This window comes from Plectropomus leopardus, chromosome 17 (genome assembly GCF_008729295.1).
Source record: "Plectropomus leopardus isolate mb chromosome 17, YSFRI_Pleo_2.0, whole genome shotgun sequence".
Classification (NCBI taxonomy): Eukaryota; Metazoa; Chordata; class Actinopteri; order Perciformes; family Serranidae; genus Plectropomus; species Plectropomus leopardus.
In genome coordinates this window covers 21,477,613-21,493,704 of record NC_056479.1, presented here as the reverse complement: position 1 = coordinate 21,493,704, position 16,092 = coordinate 21,477,613, and the positions used below count along the sequence as shown (strand labels likewise).

Here is a 16,092-nt window from a genome sequence, read left to right as displayed (position 1 = left end):
GAAGTGAAACCAAAGACCCAGAGGAAACTAGTCATGAATGTGATAAATGAGGATGACAACTTGACAACTTTGCCCTCCTCCCCTCATCATTCCTCTCCCTCTTTACCTCTGTGTGACGCTGATGGAGGGAGTTGTATTCTTTCTTGAGCTCCAATTCACGTTCTTCTAACCTGCCGACTGAAACAGAATTCGACAGTGCTCAGTTTCAGGTAGTCAATTTACAAGGCACAAGACAAGGGTCATTTGACCATAAACAAACTGTAAAAATTGTTATAGGGGTTATATTCCAGACCGTTTTTAACCTGGAACCAGTAACCTCCTGGAGTCTCGGCTGGTTGTAAGTGGGGTTAGGCAATCAGACAAATATACTGGCTATTGGTGATGGTTTGGGTGCAATTTTTTGCCATTTTACTTTTCTACTTTAAAGGTCTGCCTCAAAAGGATGAGTGAGTGTTGCTGCTTAGTGGATAGCTGACATTTTAGATGGCTACTTCAATATCTATATATACAGATAAAAAAACAACCAAAATAAAAGCATATTTAAAAGTAATAAATAAGAGCATAAGAGCATAAAAGCAAGTAGAGCAACCAGCAAGAAGTCAGTTAAAGGTCATAAGTTCTGCTAAAAAGGACGTTTTGAGTCCCTTTTTAAAACACTCGACAGTCTGTGGTGCCCTCAGATGGTCAGGGAGGGCGGCAGAACAAAAGTCCCGATCCCCCGTGGTGTGCAGCTTAGTCCTGGGAGGGATGGAGACGGTTGGTGTGTGGAGCGGAGGGATCGTGCTGACGTGTGTGGGGTGAGCAGATCTTTCAGGTAAAGGGGGGGCATTGCCGATGTTTTTGGTGAGTTTTATTTTGTTACAGTCAGGTATTAATGAAGTGTGGTAGATGATGAGGCTATAAAGCTAGTCTTAGATCTGTGAAAGAGACAAATTTGAATTTCGAAGGTGTATGGCTTGTTTTTTCTGATTAAAAATGAAAATTGGTGTAAGAATCTGTCTTCTTCTCCATCTTGACATTTTAGGTTATTACCTTAATCATAAGACTAAAAAAGAGAGTTTGTGTAGTAAACTCAACACATCTCCAAGCTGAAATTGCACAAATATATCTGCAATTGCTGGTTGTTCTGGCTGACATTGTACAGCTGGAATATTTTAACCCCGTATTGTCCAGCCCTAGCTGCATTTGCTCAGAGCCAAGAAAAAGTCATGCATAAAACACCTCCTCAAACAGCAAATCACTGTTTATGTGCAGATTAATCAAATGAGATATAATGTTTAAATGAGAATCATAACATTGCCAAAATGTTGAGCTACTCTTTTGAAACTTTCAGACCTTCATTGTACCTGATTGTAGTACACAGAAGAGCATGACTTTGCTCCACCAGGGAGACACTGGGACACACGGCAGAGCGAGTAATCTCACTCAAATAGGTTTCGATGTTAGGCCGACTTATGAAGTGACAAACACCTAATCCCTTATTAGCGCGTCAGGTCTAAGCCACACAGAGAGCTACTGTGACAGTCGGATATACAGTATAAAGGCTGGATACTATCAATTACAGCAGCTAAAGCTTCTGCATGTGTTGTGATAATGTCGCTCCTGTGTGTGTGTACTCTGGCATTACTGGGACACGGGGACGTGTAATGACGTGAAGTGAGAAAGGCTACACACAGACGAGGCTGCTGGAGACTGAAGTAATCCTTCCTGTGTCTTCCTGTTAGTGCAGGTTTGGTAAATCATCAGTTGAATGTGCAGCTCAACATTAGAGTAATACTATTGATTGAATTAACAATTTGTTTACCCCAAAAGTCTTTTAAGCACAGACAAAAACAACACAACAGAAACACCAACAGTGTCATTTTCCTGATCCACGAGGGAGCTGCACTTTCACACATTAAAGTCCATTTAATAAACTGTCATAAATCTGCTGGGAAGCCAGGAGGTTGAGGTTGTGTGTCTATGTATAAATCTTAATTATTAGATTGCTGGATGCCTTTTGCTTGACCAATGCAGAGAAAAAATGCTGAGGCCCTTTAAGGGCTGTGGCACTAACCGCCTCACAGCACTACTGCAGTCACATGACAATACCGCAGTGACGAGGTCAACACTGTATTTTTTTTATTTATTTTTGAGCCACTATAATAAACTCATTAAGGCTAATTTGTGCTAAACGTTACATATGGAGACAGAGCCTGTTGACGGGTGCTCTTCCTATAACTAAAGTAAAGGTGAGATTTTCCATCCAGTTGCATTTTTTTCCCGATATCGTAGATAAGCAAATGCACACGGTATGATAATCGTCATCTTTGATATCATGGTATACCATAAAACTGGCATATCACTGCTAGATGGGACTGTAGGTGATGACTAAGACATCCTAAAAATGGCACAACAGAATGAATCGTTAATAATGTGAAAAGCTACATAAGAAAAATGACTCAGAACAATCTAAATTCTCACATCTCATCATTTCTAAGACTTTTGAAAGATCTATTTATGATCTTTTAGTACCAATTAAGGCATTATTTTTGGATTAATGGATCCAATGTCTATTAAGACTTTTTTTTAACGTTTATAGAGCCAAGACGAAAGAAAGAGAATGGATTTAAAGGAGTTATTCTCTTGTTTCCTATTATCTGTCACCAAATGCGGCCTTACTAACTCTACAGCAGCTGTGGACTCTGTCCTAGAGGCCTCAGGCCACAGAGTGATGAATGAATGATTTACTCTTCAGTGGGAGTGGCAGAGGAGTGACTGAACCCACTGACTGAGTACAGCGTGTACACTCAAGTATCTCCATTTTCAAAGAAAATAGGGAAAGAAATTAATAATGAGCGGACAAAAATGGATGGATGGATGGATGGAATTAACAATGAATAATAATGGAGGAAAAAAAGACAAGATTTGCATTAATTTTCCAGAATAAACCAAACACTGAGCTACTTATGTGTGACAATGCTTCTGCTAAACGTCAGATATGGAGGAAATTCATGCTTTCACAGCTTTGTGTGAATGAATGACTCATTTAGCCGTGTTGCTTTGCCACTTGATACCACACCAGAATCCACTACATCCAACCAGACAGAATATAAGAGCCAATCACTTTCCCTCCATTCCTTAATCCACCAATAAGATGGGCGGTAATGCACTGCCGCATTACGAGGACGTGAATAACAGAAATCCTATAATCCCATTACTGTTACCCCCGCAAAGAGGGAGACAGAGCGTGTGAGTGTGTAGAGAGAGAAAGTAGGTATAGCACGGCATGAGAAAGACATCAAACAAGTGAATGCAAAATATGGCTAAAGCAGTAAGGAGAACAAAAAAGCCTTGTACACGGGAACAGACATACATTTTTTAAAAATCACACTGAGGAACCATTGAATTCTTGTATCAATGAATGGATGTTTCTCCGTGACACAGTGGAGGACAGTTTTTATGAGAAGAATGACATGGTGTAATAAATGATCACATTTTTCTAACATGTGCATGTGAATGTAAGTGTGTGTGTGTGTGTGTGTGTGTGTGTGTGTGTCTCGGTGTGCTTACTTTGGTCTGCGTAGTTCTTGATCTTGAGTTCCAGTTGCCGAGAGTGGGACTCCATTCTGTCCACATGGTTCTGCAGGTCCTTCTTGTCCTGTTCATGAGTGTCCTCAAACTCGATGAACTTCTACTCAGAACACAAACACACACACAGAGACCTTAGTCAGACTCGCTGGCAGTAAATCAAAAACTCATTCATTAACAGTCAGTAGTAATAATAGTAACTGAGACGCTGTTTCTAAATATTAAAGCATAACTTCACTAATTTTCAACCAGCTCTGTGTCAACACACTGTGACCATCTGAGCAGTGTGTGGCTGACCTCTGGCAGACGGACGGGAAGCTGCGGACTCTTGTGGTACAGAGAGGAGGCCTGCACACACTGCACACACTGCACACACTGCACACTCTGCACACTCTGCACACACCGCAATGACACAGAGCTGGTTGAAAATTGGGAACGTCTCCCTCTCATGCATCAGCTTTTTTTGCTTTTTTCTATACTGATAAGGGATTTTCTTTGCCACTAATTTCCTTAATACTCAAAATTAAGTGTATATTTAGACCAGTACCACTAGTCTACTCGGTAAAAAAAAATTTAAAAAATGAAGCAAACAGTCAAAATTGAGCATAATTTAAGAGTAACCACTATAAGATGCACTATCTGACATTTCTCAACAACCACATCATATTTTTCTTAAATGTGCAGCACTTAACACCATGACTACGATTATTAACTATTTTACTACAAAACATGGCGACAATACACTAAAAAAACACAGACTGAAGACAGTATTCTTTAGGAAAATAAATATTTAGGAAACATACATGATTATTTCAAAAGCATTTTCACTGAGTGAACATAAATAATAATGATTTTAAGACTCAGTTTAACCAGCGAGCATTTCTGGTGCTTGAATGGGTAGCGATGTACTCTATAATCGACCAGTTGACTAATGGCGCACATCCCTAATACTTAATGCAAACATAAGCTGCATTATGTATGTATGACAATGTATTTGATATGTTACAGTTCTCGCTGAAATGACAGATTCCCAAACATTCTTTGGTTGCAGCTTTTCATAAGAGAAAATGGACTGCTGGTCCGACAAAACAAGACATTTGAGGATTAGAAGTTGTGATTAGTCTTTTTTTTAACTACTTTTTGACATTTTATAGCAATGATTAGTGGATCAAAAAAAAATCAACGCACAATGAAAATAATAGTTGGTTGCAGCCGTATAGGCCGTTTCATTGCTATTCTGCTGCAAGGACAAAAGTTTCGATCCTTGTTTACCTCCTGTCAGCTACCAAGGAAACTTTAAGAAAAAACACATTAGGTGGTGATAATTGACTTTTTTTTTATCTAAATGTGCACAATCATTTCCTTGTTATTGGTCTCAAAATATTCCTTCTTTTATAGTTTCTTTGTCAGTTACTGCATCAACAAACATTCCAACAGGAAATACACTCGTACCCATCTAAACTGTTTATATTATCAAGTTTTTAACGGTCTACACACACAGTAGATCACATAATAGCAAAAACCACATGTGCCACCACTGCATAACTCTACAAACTGAACCATGATGGTGAATGTAACAATATGTGTAATCTGGATTAGAGGAACAGGGTCTTTCCTTTATGGTTCATCCGGAAATTCCTGTTCCTCCCAGTTTCCTTTTAGGCGGATCTCTGAGCAGGAGTGTGTCACCGTCCACATCCTGTCCAGCTGAGCAAGCCCAGTCACTTATAAAGCTGCCTGTCCCTCTCCGGACACGAGTCTTACTGCACTGAGTCTTTTATGACAGGGAAGTGAATATTATTTTGTGTCACACTGTTGGCTGGAAAAACAAGGCATCTATACACGTGATTTTGGGCTCTGGGAAGTTATGACAGGCGTTTTTTGCTATTTTCTGACATTTCGTCGACTAAACAAACAATAACTGAGAGATAATAATTAATGGATTAGTGAAAAATGAAAATAATAAGTCGCTGCAGACATAAAATAATGCAAAATTAGCACATTTATGTAAGCAATATCAACAGCAGCAACCCCACAGTCATAAAGTGCTATGATGGACAGTATAGATCAGTGATACTCAACTTAAGGTCTGAGGGCAAAATCGGTCCCTTGAAAGGGTCCTGGCTGGCCCCCCAACCATTTTCTAATTTGCAATAAAAAAGTAACTCACACTGGGAATTGCTTTTGTACTTTTTGCATACATAATGTGCCACAGTGCATAAAACAGCATCACAATAGCACTTGTTTATCAAAAAAAGTGCAAATGAAGGATCCCTGCACCCCCAACAGAGGTACGAGCTAGACCCCTAAAATCCTAGAAACAATCCCGGAAACATGTATGGGGCTGCTGCGACTGGCACCGGGCCTCCTGTCATTTTGCAAGAATGGCCCCAAAGCAAAGCAAGTTGAGTATTCCCGGTATATATGACCTGAACAGCTGGCCAGATGCCTCATGCATAATCAAAATCGATGATTTTCACACGTTATCAATATCATGAGCAATCTGCAACGTCTACATCTTCAAATTACATTTAGAGACTTGAGAAAACTGGGCTGCGTAACATAGCAGGGGGGATGACAATACTATCAGATCATGTCTGTACTGAATTTATGAGGTAAAAGGTATTGAATGGTCAATCCAGCAAGAAAAAGGTCTAAAAAAATCAATACACATGACATCTTGAACTCTCATCTGGAAAAAGCTTCCTTTAAAGAAATGTGGCACCCTTCACAATTTTGGAAAAACAGGGCTCAGTCTGTGACACCAGAATTTGATACTTCTACTCAAGACCAAAAAAGGAAATGGGAAAAAATGCAAAAGTTCAAGCTGGGGGAAGTCCCCTTTCTGAATGTTTCTGACAAAGAATCACATGACCTGGAAGTAATGCCAGGCCGAGCGAACCCCTGCTCACTCCTCCTCAGGGAAGTGGACAAAGAGTCTTTCCCAGGACAATCCCGTAAAGCCTGCGCGTTTATATTTGACATGATATGTTACTACAACAATGAACGGTACCCTAGTAATGTTGCTGTGCATGGGTATGAGTGTTTGTGTGCCTGGCTGTCACACTGCTTCAGTGTCACCGTGTGTGCGGAGAAGTCTACGTGTCCACAGCATACTGGGCTAGTGTCCCTGCTGTCCAGATGCCCTGAGTCGAAAATGCGAGCTGAGACAGAAGGTCTGAGTCACATCACGCTGCTCTTCATACATAAGCTCAGGGCCTGGAGGCAGATTCACACATCTATACCACACACATCTTTAGAGATTCTCCCAGCCAAAACACAAGATCCTGCACGCACACACACACACAAACACACACTATGGTGTAGCATTTGTTGGACAGGTCTAATCAAGTAATAAGTGCAGCTTTCACATGACAATGCGCTGTTTTGGTTGCTACTTTTTCCACATTTTGAACTTTGTGCAGCAGCAGATGCAGACTTGATTTAATTTTTATGTTTTTTTTATAAAGGAGCACTACTACAATTTTATATATCAAAGTCAGTTTACATAACATGAAGAGCACGATTCAGCCTCTATTTTCCCCAGTCTGAGTTTGCAAACTATAAATTCATGACAAAGGAGTGTGTCATAAATTGAAGACATGGAGTTTGAAAGATGTTGGCATTTATCAGGCACGGAGAGTCTAACTGGAAATTCTATTAGTTGCATTGTGGTATTAATGTAGGATCCAGTGTTCAAGCAGCTTTGACCTTACTAAGAGCTTAAAGTCAGCCCTCATCTGTATCAATATAATTAACTGGATTTATCTTTTAAACATCCAGTGTGTAGGATTCAGGGCTTCTAGCATCTGAGGTTGCAGAACTGAAACTTTTCTCGTGTGCCAAGCAAGAATTCTGGTGGCCGACGTGAAAACTAGGAGGTCACCAGATTATCGGCCTGGACAATTATTGGGGCCAATATTAGTCATTTTGCAAAATTCAAATTCAAATTCATTCACATTAAATGAAAACACGATTCTTATTTTCATGTGATTATAAACTGATGTAACATGGTCAGGAATATTATACACCAATTCTGTCAAAAGATGTGCCTTAAAACCTACACACTGGACCTTAAAGACTGAGACTTAAAGGGATACTTCAGAGACTTTCGACCAGCTCTGTATCGCAACAACGTGGGAAGTATGTCCAAATTAACTTCCCAGTGCCAAGATCTCGCTGTTTCCCTCCCAACAACACTCTGCTATTGTTATTTTCATTTTAATAAAGACTTTTAAAGATTTTTTTGGACACTTGGAATAAAGTTTAAGACCAATTTCACAGTAGCTAATACTGAGGGGGGGTGGGGGAAGCACGATCTGTCATCAGTTACTTACGGTTTTCTTTTTTATTTTTCAAATAAATATTGTACGAAAAAACATGTGATGTTAACATGAGAAACATTCATGTAATTATTATTATTATTATTATTTTAAAGTTACCCATTGTTTTGAGCTTTTGACATGCAATGCAAGATAAAAATGATCAACAGCAAAAACAACCCTACTTCTCATGTCTGAGCATTTTTAAGACTTTTAGAAGGCTAATTTAAGACATTTAATATCAATTTAGGCCTTATATTTAAATTAATGGATTTATTGCCTTGTAAGACTTTTTAAGGATCTGCAGGAACCCTGTTATAGCATATATTTCATTATTTTTGTGTTTTATATTGATTGTTTTGGAGTAAATATATTAAGATTTTTGATTTTTTTATGTCCTATGTTGTCTGTCTGTAGCGTATGTTGCTGCCTGTCTTGGCCAAGACACTCTTGAAAACAAATTTAAACTCAAGACATTTTTTTCTGGTTAAATAAATAAATAAATATTTTAGGTGATGATACATGCTCAGCACAGAGTTGAAGGGAGGAGCTGATCACCTGCAAGAAGTGCAAGGTGTTGAGAAATGGACCCAATGATCATCATATAGTTTGGATAAAGTTGTGGTTGGATGCTTTGTGTTACTTCTTTGTTGACAGCCTGTTTCAAGCAAATCTTTCACTCTCTTATACCTGAGTGTGTGTGTTTTTTGTTATTACTTATGTTCCAGTGATTCCCCAAAATGCTGAGTCACTTCACCTGCTGTTTCCTCAGTCAGGGTCTCACAGGACTCAGACGTGACTTCACTATCCGATGCAATAAGCGACTTGGTGTTTTTAGATGAATTTGATAAAAAAGGTGATGTTAAAAAATGTCGAGGCAGTGAGAATTAACTCCAATCATTGGATTTGAATGTCATGTGCTATAACACAGCTGTAAAGGGGGGTAAAAAAGGCCATTTCAGCCTGACGTTAGCTATGACTGTGCCTTGTTTACATCCCCAATGAGCACCACAGCAGGATGGGTGGGATGCTGCCCAGCCACGTGTGCAGGTTAATTCATCTCACAGGGATGCAGGGAGGACTAAACACCTGAGACAGCCTTTTTTACTCCCCAAAAACACGAAGCCAGCGACCGCCCCGGTGCTCCATTCAACCCACCTCCTCTGCATGTTTCCTCAGCGCTTTCTCCCGCTCGTACTGGGTGATGAGCTGCTCGTTGTCCTCCTTCAGCAGCTCCAGCTCCACTTCGTGCTCCTGGTTCTCCGCGAACACCGAGTCCAGGTTCTCCAGGACGGCCACCACCAGCGGCATCAGCTCCTTCACCACGTCCTCGTCGTATTTCCCGATGAGCCGCTCGAACTCGCGGTAGATGGAGTTGGCCAGGCCCGATACCCGCTCAGACATCATCGCTGATGTGCCCGGGTCGTCCTGGTACACAACTCCGTCTTCCAGCTCCATTTTTAGCCCGCTCCCTGTCAGCAAACTGCACCGCTGTGGGTTATTTCGCGTCACCCCGCCACTATGAGCGACGGTACCCGCTTAATTTAAAGCAGCGTTTCTTCAAATAAACGTACACATTGAGGACATTACACGGCCGCGAGACAGGCTACGTGGATGTCTTCCTCTTTTTCCCTCACTTGTCCCATGCTGCCTTCAAATGCTCATCCAAAGCTTGTAATTCAGAGCTTCGATGTAAGACGGAAGTCACAGATTATCCAGAGTCCTCTGAAATCGTAAAAAATAGTCATGTTATTTTTATAGCACATTTCATACGGCAGGCGTAAACACAATGGGCTTCACTTAAAAAATAGCATCATACATGAAAACAAAAAAAAAACACACAAAACAAAAATACAAGTAAGGTAGGATCATATTACCTATATAAACAAAGATTTAAAAAATAGAACATTATATAAGACATCAAAAAAGGGAATAATATAGAGACATTATTATTGTTATGCTTGTTAAAGGGAGATAATAATGACAATAATCATGATAATAATAACTTACCACTGAGTGAAAAATAGTACTGATAATAGTGATAAAACATGTAATATAGGAAAATATTACATCCAGAAACAAATATGATAGAAACACAAAATAAAACATATAAAATGAGACATAAGACACTAAAATAATAAATTAATGGAGACCCCAGAAAGAGTAGCTACTGTTTAATACAGAAGCTAATTGGGATCTTAAACAAACTAACTAGAAAAGGGCTCAGATAAAGGTACTGTAATGCTTGTTAAAATGGAATAATAATGATAATAATATGAATAATATCAACAATTGTCCTAATATAATACCATTTATAATAACAGTACTAACGATAATAGCAATAATAGTAATACTAATCATAGTAGCAATAACAATAATAGTGCTATTATCACTATTACTACAACTACTTCTACCACTACTACTAATAATAGTAAATATCCCAAATATATATAGATGTTTCTTATGGGAAGAAAAAGACACATTTTATGGTAATATCTTACTAGATGAAAAAACAGAATTCATGTAAAATCGTAAATGTTTAGGAATACATTTACAGTTTTAAACAGAATGACATGCGCACTACATGTCCTGCGAGGTGAGTGTTATTATTTCCAATGGCCCCTAAAGGCACCAACAAACAGCTGAGCTGTTGACCAGATGACGTGATGACGTCACATCATGCCAACGACGTAAGATGATTTGCACTGACAGAAAAAAAAACATATTTGCACTGACAGCTTGAATTGTGCAGTCTTTCTGAATGATTTCAAGGTTAACTACAGAAGAAAGTAACTCAGTCTTATTTTGAAAGCGATTATGTGAATAAATTACAAAGTTAAGGGGGAAAAAATCACGTTGATTTCATAAGTAATTCCATTACACAATACTGAGTCATGGGGCACCTTCAGGCTTAATGTAGTTTTAGCCTATTTTATATTTAATTTTAATTAAAAAAAAAAGCATGTCCAGTTGAAATTAAAATTCCTACAATAGTTTTACATCTTCATTTGTCACCATGAGGCCTCCTTGTCTCCCTTTACTGTCATGAGATAAACTGATAACCCTGACATTTTTTTTAACCTAAGAGGAATACTTTATTGATATGTCATTCAATGCATGACAAAACAGCACAGCGACAGCAGATAAAATGAACAATTGGCCCAAATGGTGAATGAAATAAATGCAGGAAGTTTGTGTAAAATGAGCAGTTTTGAGCAGATTATCTCCTGTGAATACTGCATCAAGCTGAGTTCTCCTGTCATTAGCAGGAACTTTTTAATTTCTTTTTTTTTTAAACAATCATACATACTTGAAAGGCTTTTTCAATTTTTTTTTTGTTATTTATTTTTAACAAATTTAAAATTTAAAATATAGCCATAAAATAACAATTTCATTTAATTTTCTTCACATAAAAAGATGAAATGCAGAGACATAGACCTACTGTATATAGTTAAGGTAAATAAATAGTTTCAGTCCTGAAAACAGCCTCTGGACTGCCTGTGAAGCTTTGGCTACCCCTTGTGGACCAGGAGGAATGAAATAGAGAGTAACTATCAACACACTTTGCTACGTTCATTTATTGTGGTTTCAGCTGAACAGCTGTACTAAAACACAATGTCTCAATGTATTACAGGTTCAAACACCGAAACAGAAAATACTGTTAGAACAATATGTACAGCGAACGTTATCAGTTGTCTAAGAAGTGACACTTTTGGAGGAAATTCAACCAAATTTTAGCATAGACAAGCCATTTGACCTGCTGATCACCAGTTTCATGATCAATGAGAGATACAATGCCAGAAACTACCAACTCAAAAAAACCAACAACTAACAGCATAAGCTTAATAATACAAAAATACAAATGCATAAAAGAAAATCACAAAGTCTATTTTGTGTTGGAGACTGACTTTGGCAGTATGGAGGTCTTACAGGTCATTGAGGAAGTCTTCTCCAAAGTTAATTATCCGTCTCAGTGCGCTCAGTATCAGTGCGTCAGTGTCTGCGTTTGTGTCGATCTCTGAGTGGTAGTTCTTAACAGGAAATATGCGGTAAAGTGGAATACCCAGGGCCAAACTCAATTCCTCCATCTAAATGTGAATAATTTGACATTTGAGTAATGGCAGCAAAGTGTTGCTCACAAGAGATATTTGTGTAAGTTTGTTAATATGTAAAAAAGAATCATTCCCACTTTAGTAACAACTCTCTATAGACAGAGAAAAACTTACCTGTCTCTTCAGGTGCTTGCTCTTATACACGTTCTTTATATCTTTTTCGACCTCTGGACAGGTTTCATCAATTTTGGTGAGAATAGCCATTAGAGGAATCCCTGCAGATACAGAGCAGAATCCAAATAAATCAAGATAATGTTTGTCAGGTTATTGAATTTAATGAATGCATCCCAATAACTAACCCTAACTCTTACCCATGTCTCTGGCAGCAAGTCTGACTTCTCTCATCTTTATGAATAGTGTATCACTCAAAACGTCGAGTATGGGAGAGAAAGAAGAGATGACACAAACCAGAACATGAACACGGTCCTTTGGTGTGGGGTTTGTGTTGTAATATTGAATCCTTGCGTATTTGAGAGAGAGGGATTGAACTGGAAAACAATGTAAAATTAAATTAAATTATGCCTTTGGCATATAAATAGTTTCTATGTCTTTTCATAAAATAAATTTGTTAGTGTGAAACAGATCACAATGCTGGATTGCATTACTGAAATTTATCCAACAGAATTTTATGAATTGAGTGACTGTACAGTGTATCCATCGTTTATGTGTCCCATCATGGCCAGTTTGATGTCCTCCACACAAATTCCTCTATCGTTTCCCCTCTCAAGGCCCATGATGTCAGTGAAGGAAAAAGGGTAAAGCATCTCTGGTCCTCCTCTTTGGATTTTGTAAGTTTGGTACTGAAAAAAACCAAAAGTGCACATTTAACAATAATGTGGGCATCTAGTGAATATTGGCCATAATACAGTTTGTCTCTTGTTAGTTTCAACACAAGGTGCTAAACACTGCTGCCTGATCTGTGTACTGTGATCCACATAAACCAAATAGGCTGCTAGAGGACTTTCTGCACTCTGGTGCCGCATGCAGCTAGGACCTGTTTTTGTTTTTCACCCCGGCCGCTAAAAAAGTCTGAATCCCCCACCGACTACAATGACCCCTGCAGGTTCACCAAGATTTGCTCAAGTTTTACAGTGCATGAAATACACAACCTTGGTTAAACCACAAAAAAGTGATTCATACCTTTTGGGTGAAGCTATGTCCAGTCATGTCATATGGAAAAGCTCGACCACAGATTCTGCCTTTCAAAACACTGTCAACAGAGTTGATGAAGCTGGACTTGCCGGCACCAATGGGTCCATAAACCAGAATTCTGAGTTGCTGGACATCATTATTATGAGGCTGATAATCCATCACAAACTGCAGGTCAGTGTTTGGGTGGCTGTTTAATAAGAAAGGTTAGATTAGATTTCAGATGTTCTTCATTAAATCTGTTACTTTTGGTGTGCTTAGCTGTCACATACTCCTTAAATGAAACACTCATATTACTCAGGCTGACAATCAACACAAAATAACATAACAAAAGACAGTCTCAACAAAAAAGCATACCCAGTTTTGGTTTTTAAAAATAGTTCAGTTGAAGAAAAGCCATTAAACACCAGAGGGCATCGAAATATTACACACATTACTCACCCCCATGGTATTTTCCTCCATTCCTCAGGAAAAGCTGACAAGTAAAGAGAAGGTGTAATGTTGATGTCATTAGTCAGGTTTTGAGAAAATGTTAACACAAATGAGGAATATCTTATTTTGTGTATATATATACACCATGTTCTGTAATATTTTGATTATCTTACTAGGAGGAGAAGGTGGGCAGGGTTGAGAGTTGGACCAATCACCTCCCATGGCTACAAAACAGTAAAGCAACATGTTAACAGGAGTCCTAATTCCTAAAACCAAATCTAATGTTAAAGATATTTTTGAAACATAGTATTTTAGAATATTTATTTCAGTCTCAACTGTGCTGAATGAGCAAAGTGTTAATTCTTTATGAGTATTTATAGTTCTATGAATTGAAATAGAGAAACTAAAAGCAAAAAGGTTAAACTAAATCTGAATACATTTATAGACATTTTCCCCTTTCACTTGACCAACTAACGTTCATCTGGTTAAAGAAGACTGCGCTCTCTAGTATTTTTTTGCTCTTTGATTAACGTTTTCTATCCAGAAATGTAACATTTATCAGTATAACGATCATTTAGAAAAAAAAAGGTTATTTACCTTAGCGTTTGTTGTGATGGTGATGGTTTACCTCAAGTAGTGCTTCTGAAATTAAGAAAATAAGCTGTTTTTTAAATGTATTAAAAGACCCTTGTGATAACTGTAACAAATTATGAGACGATACAACACGGTCTCCTGTAAATTAAAGCAGTTATTAATTATGAGTTGACATTGCTAAGTGAATGGCAAAGACATGAGTAGTATACCTGGGAGTGTCCAGTAGTTGTCGGCGCCCGTTTTAGTGTTACAATGATGTTTATCGTTTGAGGCAATGCAGCTTTTATTGTTCGCGCATCCTTTCGGTTTCCTTTAGGTCATGTGATTTAAAATAATTTCTACTCTGCAGTCTCATAACAGGCAGGTGGGGGCTGTGCGCGTTTGGCGTGTCGCACATTAAATTGCAGAGGAGAAAGTATGCATGCACATCCAATCTGAACTTGGAGCAGGTGCTGAACCAAATATGAGAGAAGTGTAAAAAGGGAAAATATGGCTTGTGTACTGCAGGGCTAAATGTATCACTTATTTCATGCACAACTGTTCACCATCATTTTGCCATCTTGTTCTTGCTTGTTGCTGAGCTCTGTCTTGCTACTCTGTTATTTTTTTTAACATGTTTCCAAATAAGCAAATACACGTACTTCGTCTCGTTTCCCTTCCGCGTGTGTTCAAATTTCCGAGAACATAAGGACAGTGAAAATGTTCCTCCAATCGGAGCACAGGAGGCGGGACAAAGCCCTCTCAACCCTTGCTGATTGGCTCGGAGGCTGAACAACTCGTGTTTTTCTGGCGAATCAATGCGCAGAAATTGAAGATGTAACCAAGCTCAATGTGGAGTCTCTGGATGTCAAAACAGCAAATCTGATATCAGCGGAAAACTGAGATTCTCCACTATACGTGACTTTTTAAAGCATGTTGATAATAGCTGTTTAAAAATCAGACTTTAGATTTCAGTCTTTATAAATATGACAAAACATTGCTCCTCTGTTATCCAGGTGCTATCCATTGCTTTCATTTTTTTTTACATTTTTTTTTTTTATCAGGGGTGGATTTTGTTTTTTGGGGGCCAGGTGCCCCGGCCTACCTGCCTTGTTTTGATTTCAACCGTTCTCTAACTGGGGATGATGATAGCTGTTAGCAGCTGTTCTCAACACCCTCAATGTAACTATTATAGACTAGTGCAGGTGATGAAGAGCTGCAGGACATTTCTTTTAAATTACATTTAAACACAGGACACACCACAACATGAAAGACTTTGATCCCACTTTGCAGCCAGAGAGGAAATACATTAATTAATGAGCTATAGATGAATATAGTACATAGAATATAAATGAGGAAACATTTAAGTTTTCTCTGTTGGTTGGTCATCTGAGCCACAACAGCGTTAGTTGCTACAGCTTTTAAACAAGCTTTGCAGCTGACTGCAGTTTGTTTGAGATTTGATGCCACAAGACTGAACCAGTTCCAAACAACTGAAAAAACTGTGCCTTTTTGGGAACATACTCTTTATTGTTAATCAAGATGATTCGCACTGACAGAAAAAAAACAGATTTGCACTGACAGCTTGAATTGTGCAGTCTGTCTGAATGATCTCAAAGCTTAATTAGAGAAGAAAAGAACTCAGTTACATTTTAAAAGAACCTTGATATAGCTTTAGCCTATTTTACATTTATTTTTCATTAAAAAAGCATGTCCAGCTGCAATGAAATTCCTACAATAGTTTTACATCTTCATTTGTCACCATGAGGCCTCCTGTCTCCCTTTACTGTCATTAGATAAACTGATACCCCTGACATTTTTTTAACCTAAGTGGGATACTTTATTGATATGTCATTCAATGCATGACAAAACAGCACAGCAACAGCAAATAAAATGAACAACCAGTCACCATTCACCAATGGTGAATGAAATAA

The 16,092-nt window shown here is 38.4% G+C and overlaps 3 protein-coding genes across 8 annotated transcripts in view; all 3 read right to left on the bottom strand.

The window, feature by feature from the left end:
- spag9a (sperm associated antigen 9a) overlaps nucleotides 1-9,521 on the bottom strand; it is a 40,444-nt gene extending 30,923 nt beyond the window's left edge. For all 6 annotated transcript variants that reach the window (XM_042504865.1, XM_042504866.1, XM_042504868.1 and 3 more), the window contains exons 1-3: nucleotides 9,051-9,521; nucleotides 3,553-3,673; nucleotides 107-177 (exon numbers count right to left, since the gene is read on the bottom strand). In XM_042504865.1, coding sequence (XP_042360799.1) covers nucleotides 107-177; nucleotides 3,553-3,673; nucleotides 9,051-9,350 — 492 coding nt within the window. In that variant the 5' untranslated portion in view covers nucleotides 9,351-9,521. The remainder of the gene's footprint in view (nucleotides 1-106; nucleotides 178-3,552; nucleotides 3,674-9,050) is intronic.
- A 1,931-nt stretch (nucleotides 9,522-11,452) lies between these two features.
- LOC121956279 (interferon-induced protein 44-like) lies at nucleotides 11,453-12,606 on the bottom strand. The gene is made up of 4 exons (XM_042504416.1): nucleotides 12,585-12,606; nucleotides 12,316-12,492; nucleotides 12,119-12,219; nucleotides 11,453-11,980 (listed from the first exon to the last, which is right to left on the bottom strand). The coding sequence occupies exons 1-4, from the start codon at nucleotides 12,604-12,606 to the stop codon at nucleotides 11,819-11,821; spliced, it is 462 nt and encodes a 153-aa protein (XP_042360350.1). The 3' UTR covers nucleotides 11,453-11,818.
- LOC121956520 (interferon-induced protein 44-like) lies at nucleotides 12,491-15,054 on the bottom strand. Its single transcript, XM_042504781.1, has 6 exons — nucleotides 14,389-15,054; nucleotides 14,183-14,227; nucleotides 13,759-13,809; nucleotides 13,595-13,628; nucleotides 13,145-13,343; nucleotides 12,491-12,804 (listed from the first exon to the last, which is right to left on the bottom strand). Exons 3-6 carry the CDS (start codon nucleotides 13,805-13,807, stop codon nucleotides 12,631-12,633), a joined length of 456 nt encoding a protein of 151 aa, XP_042360715.1. The 5' UTR covers nucleotides 13,808-13,809; nucleotides 14,183-14,227; nucleotides 14,389-15,054; the 3' UTR covers nucleotides 12,491-12,630.
- Nucleotides 15,055-16,092: the final 1,038 nt, after the last annotated feature.